Source organism: Tursiops truncatus, chromosome 14, assembly GCF_011762595.2.
Source record: "Tursiops truncatus isolate mTurTru1 chromosome 14, mTurTru1.mat.Y, whole genome shotgun sequence".
NCBI lineage: Eukaryota > Metazoa > Chordata > Mammalia > Artiodactyla > Delphinidae > Tursiops > Tursiops truncatus.
The window spans coordinates 18887919-18908993 of NC_047047.1; the positions used below are offsets into that span (position 1 = coordinate 18887919).

General features: G+C 37.8%; 1 protein-coding gene across 2 annotated transcripts in view; it reads right to left on the reverse strand.

The window, feature by feature from the left end:
• Positions 1-21075, reverse strand: part of CTNNA2 (catenin alpha 2) — a 1042487-nt gene that overhangs the window by 71493 nt on the left and 949919 nt on the right. For both annotated transcript variants that reach the window (XM_019942095.3, XM_019942096.3), the window contains 2 exons: positions 9545-9696; positions 1099-1212 (listed from right to left, as the gene is read on the reverse strand). In XM_019942095.3, the coding sequence (XP_019797654.1) occupies positions 1099-1212; positions 9545-9696 (266 nt within the window). The remainder of the gene's footprint in view (positions 1-1098; positions 1213-9544; positions 9697-21075) is intronic.

Genomic DNA, 21075 nt, shown 5'->3' on the forward strand with positions numbered 1-21075 from the left:
GACTTTCTTGACTCAACATAAAGCTTAGTCTTTGATGGCTATTTCCTACTCTTCTTTCACAATTCCTAAGCCAGTGTGAACTTCCTAGGGTTTCTTAACCCTATGCTAAATTACCATCTCTTTCTCATACTTCCTATTCATTTTCTTTTAAGTGAAACTTAACAAAGAAAATTAGAATATCTAATTCTCAGTTATACTATACTTTGATTATTTTTGCCCTATGGAAACTGAGCCTTTAAAGGGAGGAGAATCTCGCCCTCTCGCAATCCCTAGGAATTTTATCTCCTTCCACCTGCCTTGATTACCAACATCTTACCCTCAAGAAGCTACAGCTAATAAGATTGGTCAGATTCCAGAATCTTCTGTGGAAGACTTGTGTTGGTGGACAATGTCACAGAGTGTTCGAAGGTGTTCAAATGTCAGCCAGAGTGGTGATCTTTCTGTTGCTTCTTGCTCCACACCTTAAGCTGGTATGTTTCTCGTATGTCTCTGTAATTTCTTTTTCAATCACATGGTAGACAGATCTAGGGCTACTGCCCTGGTCATAGATAGGTATTGGGGGAAAAAACGTTCTCTCTCTACTCTGATGGCCTTGAACGAATTTCAAAATATGTGGTATTGTTTATCAGAGACCCTAGGCCAGAGTATGGAGCAACAATAGGCCCACAAGTAACAAAGTAGTACTCTAATTCTCCATTTGTGGTTTCTTTTGTGTGGTTCAGAAGGTTGGAGACTTCAAGTAGAACCATGGTGTCTGTGCCAAAGTAAGATCTGAGCATTCCTGTATCCCCTGGTCACTGAATCATCTAATCATGATCCCCAACCCCCAACAAATCCACCATACACATAAGTTTTGCTGTAATGTGGCTGCTATGTTTTGAGTTATGGAGAGAGAATGGAATTAGAAGGAATCAGAATCAGTGGTGGTCACTTCCAATGTGTAAAATGTGAATTGCTAGAAACAACCCCAGATGAGGCACAGATTTCTGAGCCATGAATCTCTGGGATTCCAGGTCCCTGGAAATCAGAAATTCCCTCAAACCAATTTGGTGAACACAGCCCCTGTGCACCAAACCAAAGTCCTGGATGTCCACTCACCCGTGCACTCTGCCCTGCAATGAGCTGGTCATCCTCTGTCTGAACACTTGTCCGGCTACGTACATCATAATCTTCTTGCTCAAAGTCTGAATCGTCCTCTAGTTCTTCTGGGGTCTAAAAATACAGAGGAAAAGAGAAAAATCAGCATACAGATCTCCCTCGACTTACAATGGGGTTAAGTCCCAATAAACCCACTGTAAGTTGAAAATATCATGTCAGAAATGCATTCAATACATTAACCTACAGAACATCATAGCTTAGCCTAACGTACATTAAACGTGCTCAGAACACTTACATTAGCCTACAGTTGTGCAAAATCATCTAACACAAAGCCTCTTTTATAATAAAGTGTGGACTACCTCATGTCATTTATTGAATACTCTATTGAAAGTGAAAAACAGAATGGTTGTCTGGGTACAGAATGATTGCAAGTGGATTGGTTGTGGCTTGGCTAACTGGGAGCTGCGGCCTCTGTGCCTATACAGTAGTAATGGATAACATGCTTTAAGTGCCTTCCATATGCCTATCACTTTTCTAATTGCTTTACATACATTAACTCACACAGTTTTCTTGACAGTCCTATGATGTAGACACGATCTTCTCCATTTTACACATAAGGAAACTGAGACGTGAGAGGATATACCTTGTTCAGAGTCTTCTAGGGCAGGCAGTTTGACTCATGTACTCGAAACTACCATGCCGTGTTAATTCTAAGAGGATAAATACAGGAGGTGGCAAGGACAGTGCAGGAAGGGAAAACAGTGCATTAGTGTGACATTCTCTGCTCAACTGTCTTTAGCCAGAAAGCTGATGGTCACCCACAACCTGCCTCCTGGTACATAGGAGTACCACCTCCCAGGGCTCTGTCTTTCAAAAGGAAGGAACAGATCACAGGCAACACTGATGATGCAGTTGCCCATTCCCCATCTAAAAGGGCATATTTTAATTAATTTTGCTGGTTTCTTTGGCTACCTCAGTGTAATTAACCAGGTGTGGTTATTGATGAAGTCTTGAGATTGGTCAGACAGGCATAAAATGGGGTCCTTGGTGCCAATATCACATTATGCTTAGTAATTTTCCGAGCTTTAGCATATCCCTCTTGTTTTCCTTCTCTCTCACATCAACCTTATTAATATTTACTCAGTCATCTACAGATGTTCAATATTCTTTCATAGGAATATTAAAAGAAAGAGGTTTTGTTCCCATGTTTTATTAACTCAGGCATGGGTGGGGTGGGCAAACCCTGGTTCACATAACTGGTAGTGTTTTCATTGTGGACAGAGACAAGAATCTCTGTTCATTTCTCACTCTTCTGGAGTGTGTCGAGGAACAGTTACAGCAAGTTGGTAAATTCTGCTGACAGATGAGATGACAAGATTATAGACACTTTTCATCATTAGTTTTTGAAAAGGACAGAGAAAAATAAAATGGAAAACCTCACTCAACAGAAAAAAGGAGAAAATGACAGTACCTATAGTACTGTGTCCAAACATTGCAGTGATTTGCACATTCAGTAGATGAGTCAATGGCAAATGCAACCTGGCAGCATAAGGCTCATAATGATGAGCTTGTATTCAAGCGGCTACAGCTCCGGAGCCAAAATACAATTTAAAAATGAAAAAATGGCATTATTTCATTTTTTTTATATATAACTGATTCACTTTGCTGTATACCTGAAACTAACAGAACATTGTAAATCAACTATACTCCCATAAAAATTTTAAAAACAATAAAATAAAAATGAAAAAAAAAAATAACCTGGAGATGGACCCAGGGGACCTGAACATTTGGGGCCTAACTCTGCCACTGATAGGCTGTGTGTCTTTCACAAGCTACTTAAAGCTTTTCTACCTCCTCACTCATAAAATGGAGATAATAACTGCTACTTGCCCTGCCTGCCTCACAGGATTCTAGGATCAAATATATATGAAAATGCCTGGTAAACAATAAAAGTAAACTAAAATAATAAGTGATAGTGATCATTATTATGCCTAATAATAAAATATACACCTAGTAAACAATAGCTACAATCATCATCATCATCATAGCAATCATTTTTTACTAACCACTATGGGTCAGGCATTCAGCTAAAGGATTTAATACTTACAATGACCTAATGAAATAAATTTAATCCCCATTTTATAGATGTACAAACAGGTTCAGAGTTGTTAGGTAAATTTTCCAAGGTACCACACCTAGCAAGTCGAGGGTTCCAGTGCTTTTAACCATCACCAATACCACCAGACAAATGGATGAGATTAAAATATTTTCTTGTGCCTAAACCGTGCAGCAAACCCATCCAAGCCACCCATATACATAGTTCTGTGCATGTGAAGTTTCCTAATTTCATGTAATTGTGTCTCCTATCCATGCTGTTATTTTTTTTTTAACTTATTCATTTTGAGTGTTAATTTCTGACTGGTCAAGGACCTCCACAAATTAAAGGAGACATGGAAATATATTGATGGCCTGCAAATGGGCCGGAGATAATTAGACTTGTATCATTAGATAGTGTCATAGGGTAAAAGGAATAGAAAAAATATGCAATTCACTGGACTGGAGGCTGGAGAGTGAAGGTCAAACCTCTCAATTCTGTCCTTATGTGCTCTCAGGGAAGGCCTTTTTATAAAAATAAAGAACCACTTTGACCTACCCTTGGTTCCATGGTTCTACTAATAAAGTATTTGGCCTGTAAAATATCTCCCTTTTAAGATAATTCTATCCGATTAATGTGTGCATATTACAGAAGCCCAAGTATATCATGTGACTTTTCCAGGGTCACACCACATGTCAGCTGCAATACAAGATCAATCTACCTGCCTCAGTTTCCCAATCAAATGCTCAATCTTCTCTACAACAGCTTCTGTAAAGAAGCAAAATGAGAAAAAGCCGAATAATTTACAGTCATTTCACCAGGACATGTGAAAAATGTAGTAAGGACAATTTAAATGAACAGCTCAAATGTAAATGTGTTTCATTGGGAGCAAAAAGATGACACAATTTGGCAACTGCAACAGGAGAGCTTGGGGGATGCATGAAGAAGGATTTCCCAACAGATCTCCAATCACTGGAATGGATTGGAAGTTAGAAAGCAGAATTAAAGATTTCCTAAAGCCAAAATAGAACAAAATCTCCCTCATCAGGACTGATTGGCCACTGGCATCTCTATTCTGTATTATTCAGGAGGCTTCCTAACTTAGCTCCTTTTTTCTGCCCTTACACCACACTTCCTATTCTCACCAGTATAACCAGGATGTTCCACTTAAGCTCTAGCTCAGATCATGTTATTGTCCTGCTCAGAATACTTCAATGGCTCCCATCTCTGATTCAATAGGGTTCTTAGGCCACATGTGCCATTCTCTCTGCCTGGAACACACTTCCCCTAATACTCTTTTTTTTTTTTATTTTTTTTTTTTTTGCGGTACAAGGGCCTCTCACTGTTGTGGCCTCTCCCATTGTGGAGCACAGGCTCCGGACGCGCAGGCTCAGCGGCCAAGGCTCATGGGCCCAGCCGCTCCGCGGCACGTGCGATCTTCCCGGACCGGGGCATGAACCCGTGTCCCCTGCATCGGCAGGTGGACTCTCAACCACTGTGCCACCAGGGAAGCCCCCTAATACTCTTATGGCTTGTTTCCTCCTCCTTCTCCAAGTATCTTTCCAAATGTCACCCAGTGACCACCCTTCATAAAACCCACACCCATCCTGCTCTCTCCCCTTTATACTGCCTTGGTTTTCACATTAACTAGTATGCTATATCTACTTGTTTGTTCTCTGTCTCCCACCAAAGGAATATAAATTCTTTGAGGACTGGAACCTTTGTTATTTTGTTCACCTCTGTATTCAGGGCACTTCCAACAATAGGACATCTAGTAAGAATTCAATAAATGAATTAAGTCATTAAATGAATGAATGACTAAGATCCAATTACCAAAAATTTTAAAAAATCATACTAAGTTATTTTTAATTGAGTTAAGAAAACAAAACTAGGAATGTTATGGGACCATGTTGATAACAGCAATCTATTATAGGTAAATCAGTTTTGTCACATAAATTGTTTCTAAAGTCTCTTCAACGTTTTATTTTCTAGCTATGACAAATATTCTGACTCCAATCTTTGCAATTTTGATAATATTGCTGACTAATTTAACAAATTCTATCTCATTAATTGATTGTATGAAGATAAATTTCATCCAGAAGTTTGAGGAAGGGAAATATTTCTTGGAAACATATTAAGGCCAGGTCTATACTAGTACTTTATAGCTGCAGTAATATTTGTCCCCATTTACAGACAAGGAAACTGAGGCATAGAGAAGGAAATTAGCATGCCAACCACCCCAAAATAGTTAAGCCATAGGTTCCCAAACTTTATTGCTTCAAACATTGTCTCAGTAATTTTTTCATGGTGTCTCTAGGCTAAGAAACAAAAGAAAACTAATGGTTCTGCTTCTTAAGCAGTTAGATCATAAAAATGGATTAAGTTGATTGACCCTAACAATTTAGTGCCTGTTGCATACTGCATTACTTCTCAAACCTTGGAATACAGTTGAACATCCATTGAGCTTGTTTTTTATCACAGCAACCACCAGAAACCCTGCATCACAAATACATGATAGGATCAATATATGATCAAAAGGAATGTACCAACCTAATGTTTAAACTGTGAGCCACCTTCAGCTACTATGTCACACAGTATCTGAGAGATGTTTCTGTGTTTCCCTTGACATTTTAAAATATCTTGCAATGCTCCAGGGCATCTTCATGGCCATTTTGTGAGGTGTGAAGTTAAGCTATAGAATCTTATCTGAACCCTGTCCTAAGCCCTATTGTTTCTCTTCCCTGCTTTCAAAAGTTTCATATGCAACCAAATTAATCGGTTCCAATTACAAAAGTTCAATGTACAGATATCATTTTTTGTCGTGGCCATTCTATGAGAAGCGACTACTGTTTTGTTGAATACAGATATTCTGACACCAAGATATTACCACCTTCTATGCTACTTTAATTTCCAATATTAAATGTTTAACTCCTTGTGTCTTAAATATACACTTGTTCCTCCTTATTTGCAGATTCTTTATTTGTGAATTTGCCTACTCACCAAAGTTTCTCATAATCCCTAAATCAATACTTTTGTAGTTATTCACAAGCGTGTGTGTGCAATGTGGCAAAAACTTTGAGTCACCCAACGTGCAAATTTCCAGCTGAGGTCATATAGCACAATGTTCTGCTTTCTTATTTCAGCTCTTGTACTGTAAACAAGTATCCTTTTTGCAATCTATTTAGTGCCACATTTTTGCATTTTTGTGCTTTTTGTTATTTCCCTGTTTAAAATGGCTTTCAAGTGTATGTGCTGAGGTGCTGTTTAGCATTCCTAAGTGCAAGAAGGTTGTGATGCACCTTCCAGAGAAAATGCATTGGTTAGATAAGCTTCCTTCAGGCGTGAGTTATAGTGTGGTTGGTCATGAGTTCAATGTTCATGTATCAACAATATATATTAAATAAAGTGTCTTTAAACAAAAACATAAAACAATCTAATATATTGAGCAGTTGATGAAATTGTGACCAGAGGCTCACAGGAACCTAACCCTGAATTCCCCCTAGAAGCAGTGTTTCAGTATTCTTTAATTCAGGGTTCACTGAATATAACTACTGCAAATAATGAGAATCAAATATATGTTGGTATGCCAGATTTGTCTATCCATTTTTTAAACTACCATATTAGGGTAATCAGAAAATTCCTATGTAGCTGATAGATCACCAAAGACAAGCCTTGGCAAGAAGCAAACAAAAAACTGTTTTATGGAACAGAGGGAGAGTTGACCTGCTCCCAAAGAGAAGTAGGAACCTGAAAGGTGAGGTTGGAATACAGGAAGGACAAGCTTTGTATGCTTCAGAGGGTTGCCTGGAGCTGGCCTGGAGTGCCTACATACTAACGTCACCATTAAATATGTATTGATTGCTGAGAGGCAAGGTGATGGAGAATTTGACCTTTCAAGGTCCTTTCTGCATTTATTTTTAGGAAAAAAATTCTTATTTTTCCAAAGCATAATCAATACTTTGAGAGGAAGGAGGCATGGCCAGGTTTGCTGAGAAAGAGCTCTACTTGTCTTACTGTCTTTCTTCCTGACTTAGTGTAATGATTTTCTTTTTAAGCAGACCTAACCATCATACACAGAAAGCAAACCAAGAATTTAAGCACAAAATAAAGCCATTCCGGTGCTGAATGGTGAATGATTTTTAAAATAACAATTTGTACATACTGTACATTTCTCCCTTCCTAAGTTTTAAGTGGTGTGAAATCCATCTGATCAAATCACTTAAAATGTCAAGATGGAGGAATGACACTTCATGTAACAAAGATATGGCATTTTTATCTAAAATTATGGTTTATTACAGCTCATGAATGAATAAATGAATGATGGCTATAAACTTCCTCAGCCTCCTAGCTGAATGGTTGTCACAAAAATGTGACGGCTAACAAAGCAGAAAAATGGCAAAAGAGGGAATATGTCTTGAGAATTATAGTGGAATTTAGCGCCAAATGCTTTGAAAACATAACTCTCATGGTCTATTACTTTATTTCACAAGTTAGTATATAATGGGAAAAATGATATAATTTGTTACAGGCTTAAAACACTGACTATCCTTCCTTTACTTCTCCTCCAGTTCTCATACCTTTTCTCTCTGTCAGTTTCCCATCTACATAGTTATCTCTTTTTCTTTCCCCCAACACACACAGTATTAAGCACTGTGCCAGACAATGCAACACAGTGAAGGGAAAATAAAAAATACAGTCTTTGCTTTCCAAGCGTTCAGTCTAAAGAAGGTAATAGACATTAAAAGAAATAGTGTAACGATTATGATCACAAGCAGAAAGAGTTATAGGTAGCTAAAGAATAGGGTCAGTATTTTTGAGGGAGAAAATTTAGGGAAAGAAGATTTGAGCCAGGTCTTGAAAGATGGTAAGAGTTTGACAGATCTAAAATGCGGGAAGTTAGAAGAACAGGAAATATATTTGACAGTCTCCAAAGTCCAAAGTTGAACTCCACATTGTTACGTATAACTAGTATTGTCTGATACAACTTATACAATGTGTAGGTGTGTATTATAGAGAGAGAACAATAAATCACAGATACTTCTTCAAGTATTGAGGGACGACACACAGAAAATAAATTGATTGTTACTGTGTTTAAGGGGATGTTGGTTTAGATGCTCAGTGATCACCCTGAGAGAAAGTCTTTCAAGATGCACTCAGCAGTTAACTCATGGTTTCACTGAGCAGCCTCAGAGACAGCTATGGAGGCTGAAGATGGAGACACAGTCTAGGGCTGCCTCATCCAAAATGGTGGCCACAATCTACATGGAGCCATCAAACACTTAAAATGTGGCCAGTGCCACATGTTGAAAAGCTAGTTTTGGATACCTTCGAGTAAATAAAATATGTTATTAAAATTAGTTCATCTGTTTCTTTTTGCTTTATTGACACATCTACTAAGAAATGAAAAATTACAAATGTGCCTCACATTATATTTCCATTGGACAGCAGGCTTTTAAGATTAGCACCACAGACGCATCTTCTCTGCCTCAATCCTAATACCCACAAATATATCTGTGTCATCAATTATGCTTTTGAACATGTATTTAAGTTTACTAAGAAAGAGTTCTGTGGCTAAGAAAAGTGTTTGAAACCTACTGTGCCAAATTGTTGATAAGGCAAGGAGAAAAAATAGTCTCAACTCATGATGAAATATTGTGCAGCGGTTAAATGGGATGAGGTAAGCTATGTGTCTTCATAGAGCTAGAATTGGGTGAACAAAGCAAGTTGCAAATAACACTTATATGAGTTTTTAAATCTGCTGTATTATGTTTTCTAGTGTGTGTCTATATATAATTACTTAGACAATGGTTTGGAAGGCTCACACCTACCTGACATCAAAAGACTGAGGATGGGAAGATAGTAGGGTAGGTGATAAGGGAGGTTTGCTGAAAGATTATTTAGCCTTATTTATAATGTCTTAATTATTTGTTACAAGAAGAAGTAGCTCTGTATCACTTTATTGTCATTATCAATATCATTATTATTATCATTATCACTAATACTACTAAGCTGGGTGATCTTCATTTCTTTCCATTGCATGGCTTTCTGATTCTAATGGGAAATAGTGTTAGCAATAGGGAATGGAAGGGGCACCCCTAAGTTGGTATCAAATTTAGGCAACAATGTGTGTAAGAAGTAGGCAGGACATCACCCTTCAGGATATTCAGTGCTGATCTAGGCTTGTTGGGATCACTCATCCCTTTATAAGTAAAAAGTCCCCATTGTCTGACTAGATGAGGAGCTAAACAGCTTACCAAGTTAAACTAAATAATTAAAAAAAACAAAGAGTAAATTATTTGGGGCCCCTGCTAGAAGTTCCATTCAGCTCCGAGCTACAGAGACCTCACATACCCTGATCATCAGCACAGCCTTTCTGATGTCCCGAACACCGTCGTATACCAGGCGAGAAGCATCGATGAACTCATTCTCTTCAAATGGTTGAGGGACGTTGGCACTCAGGGCTTCAATGGCAACCTCCACTTGTTCAGCAAAGCGTGGCATCACTGTGTTAAACAAAGTGAAAAGCAGTGGATTAGACAATCTTTCTTTCATGCTCCCTTGTTTCAGCCCTTAGGGAAGATGGCAGGCTCTGGGTATCCCAACATTTCAATGAAGCTGGGTGCCTGCCTGTCCATTTTGGAGTGGATCCAATTTAGTGATCTTTGTCACTTACCTTCAGCAAGGAAAGCAAACCGTTACTCCTTGAATGGCGATGGTATGCAACAGAGCAAGTTTTTGAAACCTGCTTAAGGTAGTGTGGAATAGTGTATGTGAGTCCAGGTTTCATGTTATCCTGAGTTGAGTTCCAATTCTGCTAGTTCCTAGCTGTGAAACCTTGGCCACATTTTTTTAACTCTTCTAAATCTGTTTCTTTGTATATAAAATATGATAGTAAGCTCTTACCTTGGGGTTCAATGCGATAACGCATACAAATGCACTGGATTACATCTGGCCTTTAGAAAGCCTCAATAAATATGGACCTAACATTAAATGCTAAAGTCATAGCTGGTTGAATAGCAGACTTTAATCTATGTTGTTTCATAGTAAAATGTAAATGAAATGATCCAATCCATTCCACTTATGTCTGGAATGCAGGTCTTGAGACACTGGAGGTGGGGAGATGGCTGTGGAGGGAGGCTTGTGAAAAGACTGTGTAAGAGGGGAGACGGAACACCCAGAATATTCCATCAGAAAGGCTATGAAAAGAGACCAGTGGACTCAAAGATAATTTGATTTTGTTCCATTTTCCCAGAACTTTGTTGATGTGCAAGAGGATACATATGAACATTTTAAAACGTGGGCACCTCTTTCCTTAAATAAGGACAACTACATACACACTGGAAGTTTGTGGGAAGTAAACTTAGTGGCTACTTAAAAAATGCTGCTGATTCACTGATTCTCGAAAATTATAATTCAATTTTTTCAGCTGTTATCTTGTAACAATCAATTCATATGGCAAAGGAAAGCCAAAAGCACAATTCTTTTTATTTACAAGGACAATAAAATAGAAACGTCATTCATCTATTTCCATTTCTGAATTTTCAGGCCTGATTCATCGTTATACTCATTTTCAAAGTCTGTGGATACTTTAACATCCATTCTAATCCCTAGTGGGAGAAACTCTGCTAAATTACTTTACTCTCCAGGGTCAGAGTATTCAAGATAAAACATTCCTTAAAAAATGTATTTCTACTAGGAAAAGTCAAATGTTATTTTAAAAAAAAAAGGAGGGTAAGAGGAAAACAGAGTAACCACTCTTTCAACAGAAATTATCAAAACCAAAGCATGGCAAGGGGTGAATTTCCTTCTGTGAGTAAATTGCTATGAATGGTTCTCTATACTACTTGAATTTTTCAATTGGGCCTTTAAACTGCTTTTATATGAAAGGAATTCGGAAGACGTTGAGAATATTGCTGCAAATATGAATCAAATGAAAATATATTTCTAAAACCCACCACAGTAAATTAAGACCATTTCAGCTATACACTTGTGGTGGGAATAAACTGTTTTACATTTCTAAATAATCTAGATAATTGAAATTGATCTCCTTAAGCATGAAAACATTTTTGTATGTGTCATTTTCACATGAGTATCTTTCTTAAGCAGAATTACAAATTCCTTTCCTTTCCTAAACTCAAAATTCTAAATAATATTAATTCCATTTGATATCTAAGCTGCCATAATGACCATCAACAATTTTACAGATGTATATGATAGTATCTGTAGCACTTAGCTGCACAAATTTTTGCCCCTTTTTTATAACTGATAAGTGACTGGTACTCCTCCATGTAGGTAAGATAAATACTCTTACAAATCAATAAGGAAAAAATAGAAAAATAGACAAAATTTAGAAAAGGCAATTCACGACAAGGAAATCCCATATTATTGATAAATACATAAGATGCTTGACTTCACTAATGAGTGGAAAAATTACAATGTAAATAATGAGATAGTTCATACCTGTTGGAGGATGAGCAAACAAATTAAAACTTAAAATATCCGTCTTATTGAGCAGGTGGAAAAAAGGGAAACCTTCTACTATAGATGGAATGAAAAATGGGAACATATCATTTTGGCAAATGCTTTGTCAAAATCTAGTCAAATGATGCTTTCCAGAGCCAGTCAATGAGTTGCGAAATTAGCTAGGGCATAGCCAAATGCTGACTTCTGAGGAGATACTGATTAGGAGACTGAGTACGCTGGGGGCACAGGAATGTCTTTGTGTCTCTAGAGTTACAGTTGTTTTTTGTTAGGTTGAATATTCCAAGAGTTAATAATAACAAGAGTTACATTAAACCTGAGGATAATAACTGCTTTAAGGGAGCTCTTTCAACAGACTCTAACCCAGACCTATTCTGAGTCTTCTAACTCAGGGGGGAACCACTGTGATCTGTGCACCCCAGGTTCACAGACTATATATATGGATGGGACAAAATGAACTTAAGGATGTAAATCAGGAAATAGCCAGTATATTAAATCGAGTAAGTCCTGAGGTCTAAGTGTTTACTGGGAACAGAAAGCTAAAAAGATATGTCATTTGTGAGAAATTGTAAAATGCACAAGAATACTGTGCATAATGTAAACATATACTCATTTTTATTACACATGTTCTGAAAAGATGTATGTAGCCTTAAGTTATAGTGGTTACCTTTGAGAGCAGAAGGAGAGGCATGGAATTAGGTAGAGGTCTTAAGGAGGCCTCAGGTGTGTCTTATTTTTGAAATAAATAATAATGTGAATCAGATATTGCCAAATAATATTTGTTATACCTTGGGGTACAAGCTGAGTGTCAGTTCCATGAGCCTCTGTTCCTTTTGTATTTTTGAATCTTTTCAAAATTCAAATTTAAAAAGAGATCAACATAATACCCTGAAGGCTTTATTTCTCCTTATAGAATAAGGCTCTGAAAAAATAAAGTTCTAGCTCATGGCCCAAACATAATAGAATCCAATTTGATCCATAGTATTAAGTGAGGAAGACCCTCAGAAATGTTGACTGTGATCAAATGCTTAATATTCCACTAAGACCCACCAGCTGGAAAACTGAGTCGAGTAGTCCCTATCCACTAGACCCTCCCAGTGAAAACCGTTGATGAAGTCCAAAAGGGAAAGTGGGATTGTGTTGCTTTGTTTTATTTGTTCAAGGTCACCCCGAGGAAGAGCTGGGGAAGACGAAAATGCAGGAATTGATATGTTCTCTTTCTCCACTCTTCACTGATTCTCTCAAGGAAGAGAGAAGAAAGCTAAACTCTAAAGGGACCATTCTCATAAGGGATGCTCTGGGGCCCAAAACATACCCAGTACTACTCTGAAACACCAATTGAAGGAACAACAGTGTTGTGCATGTGGCATTGTCAGAAGAGGCAGAAAGAAGAGATTGGAAGAGAAAATACCGTCAATTTTCCAAGGAGGAAAAATGGTAGAGGAAGTGGTGTGGAATCCTTACTTTTCAAAAAGGGGCTCAAAGAGCAGTTTAGCATTAATATTCCAATGACCTTATTTTACTCCTCAAGCTGATAAAACCTAGAATTTGAACACATTCCATTTGATATTTATTTATTGTAACTGACAAGACATCCATTTCTCTTACCACAAGTCAGTGTTTTTCTGGGTCTGACCCTTAAGGAAATTTTCTTCCATGCTCTGTTCCTAAGTGCATTCAATACTTATTTATTTAGGGCTTGGTCAACTGCTAAAACTCTTTAACCAACATACTTTTGCTCTCCACATTGGTGCTTTCTTTCCTGTTTTAGTTTTATCCTCTCTGGTTTTTAAAGTGATAAGACAGAAAAATAAAAGTTTATAGAACAATATCCATCCTGACAGAACCTAAGATGTTAGTTTAATTATGAATTCTTCCAACATACAACATTCCAATGAAATACCCTCAAAGTAATACTGAGATAGAAACAGTCTCAAAGTACTTCAAATATGATGCTGAATCTACCTCTCCCTAATTAGGACAAAACACAGCATTGCCTTTGTGATTCACACATTGTATATTAACAGAATTTCTGATATAGGATTATATAAATAGAAGCTTCCTTCTACTTTACGAATTACATCCAAAAATGTAGACACCAGTTTAATGTTATTTATCAGAAATCCTGGATTGCTCTTAATAGCTTATGTCCTGAAGGGGTGATCAAAGTTGGAAATAAACTTTTAAATTCTCACTGTACTTTTGTATGCAGAGTGCACACTAGGCCACAGAATGATGATATTCCAGGAGTAATGAAATCAGAGTTAAGTATGCATATAAAAATCAAGGTCACCTATTCTAGTGTTGATCGAGATCCTAAAACAGAGGTGAGGAAGATCTGCACTGAATCCTCCTGGGAGACTTCAGAGGTGAAATTTTAGAGCACAGGGTGAGTCAGTAAAATGAACAAAACATTGTGCTAAAGATGCAAATAGGACTGCCGACAGCCATAAGAACCGAATCCAAGGTTAAATAGAGGCAGTAGAAATGACTAGCCAACCAACTCCATTGCCTCTGAGTAACCACCTAAAAGGTCCATGCCCTACTGTAAATATTCCAATGACTTCTTTTAATATAGAGAGGACTATAAAATCTCTTTATCAAGATATAAACACAAACATCTGACTCCTGACTATAATTCCTATCTGTCTCTGTCTCCCCACTTATTCCTACATATATTCAAATGTTCCAATTAGACTGAATTACTTCTATGTCTTCAAATATGACAGAGACACACCATGTCATACCATGTCCATGATCAATTTATTCTCTCCTACTAAAATGTACTTCTTTCTTTGCCCCTGCTGAATACCTCCTCAATCTTCAACAACCAGTTTAGAATTGTCTGCCATTGTGAAGCCTTCCTTAATCCCAAGACACTCCAAATTTGGCCATTCTCTACAATTTTATAACATCCTAATTATGCCTGCACTATTATAGTACTTAGCACACTGTATGAGGATTGTCTGCCATTTCTGTATGTCAGCTGTTCCCCACAAGAGTCACTTTTAGGCAGAGACCATCTCTTCTTCATTCATTGCATCTTAAGCCCTTATTATGCTTCTGGCACAGCTATATCCAGCTGGGAGAAGGATGGGAAGTGAAAGAATGGGAAGTAAGAAGGAAATAATTTGTCACCAAGTATTTCAGGGACAAAATGAGCAGTATCACATTCAACATACTAAGTCACTCTCTTTCTGCCCATCATTTCATATTAGTTCAGTAATTTTATTAAAGAGTTTCATGAGTCATTAACCAAGTTATTAGTGGGCATTCTAGTTTTGGTCTCGAGAGACCTTTCAAAAACCTGAGCTCAGAATCCTTTCAGGACCACTTGAGTAGAAGCTTCACCACTGAGCATGGAGAAAGATTCATTATTGTATACTTGACTAGTTGACCAAAGTCCAACTAGCATATCTGCATGCATAGGGGTCATCCAATTGTGGCGGTGCAGTCAACCAACATGCTTTCTTGAGTGTGTTCCTTACACAAATTTTATTACTGAGGATAAAAAAGAGAAAAATAGACAAGGCCTCTGTTCTAGAGAAAGACCCAGTCTAATAAGTGTTAATATAAAATAGAAAAATAAGAATGAGAACATTTGGAAATAATCTAAAAAGAGAATAAAATATTAGGACCGGGATAGAATTGTGACCAATTCCAGTACAAGAATCAGTATAATCACACCCTCTCCATTACAAATAGATATGATGCTTCCATTTTAACAGTTGAAGTTAGGCAGAGAATTAGGTGTTAATCAGAGTAACTGGAGCCAGAAAGTATTGATTTGGGGAGACTCTGTGGGGGCAACTCTAGTATCCCCCTACATCAGGAAAATACTACTTGATGATGTTTCTGTACGTAATGGATTCTTTCCTATAAATGGTTTCTATCAGACATTTCTAAGCAATTTTATTCAAACAGCCCCCAATTAGATGTCAGGTTAAGAGAAGAGAATATAAAGGAGAGAATGATGTAAACCATCATTCAGGCCTGAATTTGGCCAGAAGAAAGTCTGACTGGCATTTACAAGACTCTGAGTGTACCTTGATAGTTCAGCACATCCATGAAGCATCATCAATTAGAAAGGAGCCTGTTTGAGTCTGAAGTTCCAAGTCTTACTAGTGTAGAAGTAGGAACTAACACAAACTGAAGCTGTAACATATTTGTTGCTTTGGTAACACTCAAAAATTATGGAGGACAAACCATAGCCACTGGTCATTGCTTCATATTGATTCAGTAACTTTAGTAAAGAACTTCATGACCTATAATTAAGTCATTAGAGGATGTTCTAGGGTCCCCCCATCCCAAACAGGGACCTTTCAAAATCTTGAGCTCAGAATTCTTTTTAGAGCTGCTTACGTTTCTATCTATTGGACAAGAAATAATCAAGTGGATCTATAAGTCTACCTCATGAACAAAGGCTATTTCATTACTGTCTGTAATTTATAGACCCATGCACTCCCAGTAGATGTAGAGGCTTTCCTACAAGTACAAGAGTGGCCATAATCTTGTTGAAACACTTAGCTAGCATTTCTTGCATTATCCAGACCTTTACTTCTTGATTTTGCACACTCGCTCTAATACTGGTTATGATTTTCATCACCACTCAGCTTCTTCTGAGATTAAAGTTTGAATCTCTGATACTAAGTCAAATGAAATGTTCCCTAGTAATGTCACTAGATTCTTTCTTCTGTTTGACATGTACACTGTTACCTTTGAATTATGTACTAGCTTTGTCTTGTTTCTCTGTACAATTTCTCAAATCTGTCCTTCTCTGCTCCAACTCTCCTCTCCAATCACCTTGTTCCAATCTTGGCTTTTATTTCCTCACTATCTAGATCTGTTATTACCCTCTCCCCTCCTGGCCAGATACTGCATAGCTCTATCTAGACACAATGGAAGGCATTGCACGAAGAAATAGGTACATTATGGCAGAAGTTAAACATGTCCCTGTTAAATCCATGTTGTGGGATCTGTTCATATGTCTTAATATTCTATCTTAATTATGCTAGTCATCACCCTTATTGTTTGTCCCATCTTTATGCATTTGCAAATATGTATGTGTGGTAGTCAGCCTCTGAGATGGGCCATTCTTTCCTAGTATTCATGCCCTTGTATGATCCTGTCATCTTGAAAGTGGGCTGGAACTAATGACTTGCCTCTAACTAATAGAATATAGAAAGGGTGATAAGTTGTCACGTTGGTAATTAGGTTACAGAAAGGTGCTGGCTTCCCATCTTTCTTGCCTTTTCTTGCTCTCTCACTTGCTCACCCTGATGGAAGCCAGTTGGTCTATGGAAAAGCCTCCATGGTAAGTAATGGAGAGGAGCCTCTGGTAACAGCCAATAAAGAATTGAGGCCTTATGTCCAATAAGGCAACTGAGGCCTTTCAACAACAATGTGCGTCAGCTTGGAAGTAGGTCTTTCACCAATTGACCCTTGAGATGACTGCAGCCCTGGCCCATACCTTGACTGCATCCTTGCAAGAGATCTTGAGGCAATGCCACCCAGCTAAGCTGTGCTGGTCTCCTGACCCACAGAAACTATGAGATAGTAAATGTTTGTAACGTTCATCCATTAAGCTTTGGTGTGATTTGTTACACAGCAATAGCTAACTAATAAAATATGCTATGCCAGAAGTAGAAATAACAGTAAAAATATTCAGAAAGACATATTAAAATTTCTGTTCATTCATTTGTAGCAGCTATGCTGGTCTAGGTTTCTGGTATATTTATTGCACTCAGGCAGAAGCTTAATTGAATCTTGATATTTGATTATATTTATTTACAAGTTAACCAGTTTGAGCCTCAGTTTACACAAGTGTAAAACAGCTGGCCTTCTGGTCTTACATAAGGTTTAAAAATAATACATTCTACAAATTCTATATACAATTTTAAATATAAACATAGGTAGTACTTAGTCACTGGGGATAAAGTGGCAAATAAAATAAATATGATCTTGCCTTCAAGGGACTAAAAAGTGGGATGTACGTAAGATGCTTCCCATTGTGCCAAGCACACAAGATTCACAGTAAATGTTTCTTGTAATTGTCATCTTCACATCATGACCCTTTTTATCTACCAGTCCACGCCCCCTTTTTCTTTGTTTACAGCTGGCAAAATCATCCGGTCTCCTTTGGATGGAGCTTGGAAGTACAACTACGTACATGATTCATCACCAAAAAGTGGGCCTTGTGGGAGTGAAGTAAACTGAAAATAGCACACAAATTAGTGTTGAAATCTCTGAAAATTGGGAAGTTGGTACAATTTATCTGAAAACTGAATTTCCCTGCTTTTATGCCCTTCTCTCTCCTTGGCAGGACTACATCATCTTTCTGATAGTTTTGCATTTTTAATAATTAATTTCCTATGAAATCTGCCCTCAGGACAAGATTTTATAAACTCACTGTTAGAATTTTCATTTTATCTTCATTGCCAAGAAAGCCAGTGTTAAACACTGTATTACAGTATGACCTCACCAGATCCATGAAGAAAGGAAACCTTTAAAAGTTAGAGACTTTACCAAAAAGCTCGTAACTGGGGAAAAAAATCAAACCCAGCTTCCCTATCTCAAATTAGACACTATTTCTAAAAAACCTCTCAGCTTAACCTAATATTCTTGTGAAAGTGTTTTCCTTCTACCTCAAATGCATACTACTATTTTATATTAGCTGATTGATTGGATGTGAATCTTGAGTAAAGTATCCTCAAATGTTTTTTAAATGTGGAGGAGGGAGTATGGAAATAATATTTAAACTCTCTAAATTGAAATAATTCTCTGTCTAGGCCAGTGATATACTAGCTTTCACTGTGCTTTCTCTTGATAACTGTTCATCAAGTTAGAAGATATTGAGCTCTGGAAGCTAGGAGCCAGGACGAAAGAAGCCCAGCTTAATCTGCTCCTTATTCCCTGGTGACTATTTGTCAGCTGTTTTTACCCCTCTAGACAACCATCAGCATCCTCCTGGCTAGTCCTAATTCTTCCATGCTGTGTATATTCTTGGACTTTCTTTCGTCAGAGTCAGTCATCTGTTCCCTCTGTGGGAGTTCCTAAAGGCTGCCATTTTCATAAACTCATGTTTGGAAAATTATAATGTACATTTCAAACATCAAAATCAAACTCAAGCTCCAGAAGGCCATACATAACCCATGAGCTGAATTGTTTGATGAAAGATGAAAAAGGACTGCTTAGAAGAAGGAAAAAAATCTTCTAAATTCTGTCCACGATAACTACCCTAAGAGAATCAGGCAGCATGCATCTGCTTTTGTCTAGACACAAATTCCTTTCCCCAGGGAAAGAAAATGCTTGCTTGGAAAGTTCTTACATTTTAAAATCAGCATTTCAAAAATAATCACAAATTGTTTATAAGTTAAGAGGAAAGGATGGCACATTTCATTCTGAAACTTAAGGAATGAGTAAAGAACTGAACATGATGCTTTATTTAGCTTACAGTGTTTGTAGAAACCTAGCTTGATAAATAGTTAATTTTGGCGTCAATGAGATTTTAAATTTTAAGATGTAATAAAATAATTGCTAGGAATTTATTGCTCTTAGTTTAAAAGATTCTGATCTTGATCATTAAACATGCAATTTTTAAAAAGGGAAAAACCCCTAAAATAAGGTATTATTCTACGTCAGTTATGTTTTTTATTTATATTAATAAACATTTTTGAGCTTCAACTCTCATCAAGGCTGGAGGAAGTGAAGAGGTAGTCTCAGATCTCAAGGGGTTAAAATTAAATTAGGAAGCAACATGCACACACACACACACACACACACACACACACACTCCTGGATAGAAAATAGAAGGGGGACAGAGAACAGAGAGGTACCTTAAGACAGAAAAATGGGCAAACACAGAGTTTGCAACACCTGGTAGGACCTTAATGAGTGACAGTGAGTAATGGGGCACAGAGGAGTGTGATTGGCTGGTATGGTTACAGAAGACTTCGCTTCTTCTCTAGGAAGAAATCAGCTAGCGTTAGAGAACAGGTAAAATATAGAAAGGCAAACCAAGTGGGGAGGTAATTTTGGGGTCAACTTGACAGGAATATCCAGAATCTTTCTGGTTCTTATGTCCATATGTTATCCCAGCTACAAGCATAGTTTCTTATTTTTCCTAATCAAACTATTTCTGGAATATTCTAATGATGTTCCCATTCAAGTGATTGTTGACATATTCTTCCTTTCTTTGATTCCAACACCTATTGCTGACGTGGTAGGGATCCTGGGTAAAAGGAACTTACTGCTGCCTCACTTGTGCCCAGTTAATACACCCTGGCCACCAATTCCTGTGGACCCTAGCACTGGTCCTTCTGCCATTCCATGGCCAGTACCATGTATGCTGATCCCTCATATCCTTGAAGTGACAAAGAAGTATCATGTCTTTTGCAGTCCCCAGGATTGTGAGTCTATGATGTGACTCACACAGAACTGGAAATTCATGTCTTCCTTTTAGTTTTACTTTGAAAATTGGGCACTAGAAAAGTGCTGTTTCTTCCACTATGTTGCTCCATAAATGTGTAATTGTGAGCCTTCCTATATCCATCCTATCCCACCTCCACTTCCATGTTAGAAGTTTATTATCAGGCTAAAATTGTTTCTCTTGGGACTTCTCTAGTGGTCCAGTGGTAAAGAATCTGCTTTCCAATGCAGGGGACACGGGTTTGATCCCTGGTCAGGGAACTAAGATCCCACATGCCCCGGGGCAACTAAGCCCACACGTCACAACTACTGAGCTTGCCCCTCTCAGTGAGAGGTGCTGCGTGCCTCAACGAAGATCCCGCATGCCATAGCTAAGACCCGAGGCAGCCAAAAAGTAAAATAAAATAAAATGATGAAAATAAATAAATAAAGTAAATAAATATATATTTTTTAAAGTGTTTCTCTTATTTTCTCAAGTTGTATTCTTCTCAGGTGGTTCTTCAGCCTCTCACGCTGAGAGAGCTGGTCATGTGTGAATTCTAGCAGAACATATTACTTACAAACAAGCCAGTATAGAGAAGATATTTTCATATTTCTGCATGGCCAGGGCTTTCTGAGCAAAAATGACTGGTAACCTGGTTCAAGGTATGACTCAATAGTAGTCCTAAATTGGTGAAATAATCCAGAAAGAGATTTACGGGTTTATCTCCCCAGAGATAGGTGTTTACATTTCAAAATGGAATAAAACCAGGAGCCATTCATTTATATTCTAAAGGGTTGTAACAACCTGGGGACCTTTCCTGGAGAGAGTTTATTAACATTAAAGAGTGAAGGTTTTTCTCTCCCTCTCAGGAGGGGAGGGAGACAGCTGAGCACCAATTGCTATATAAACTCTCAGATTCATAATTTTGTGGTTCTTCTCCTGTAGTATGGACCTCCTTCGTGTGGGCAGACTTTATCTGACCTTATCACAC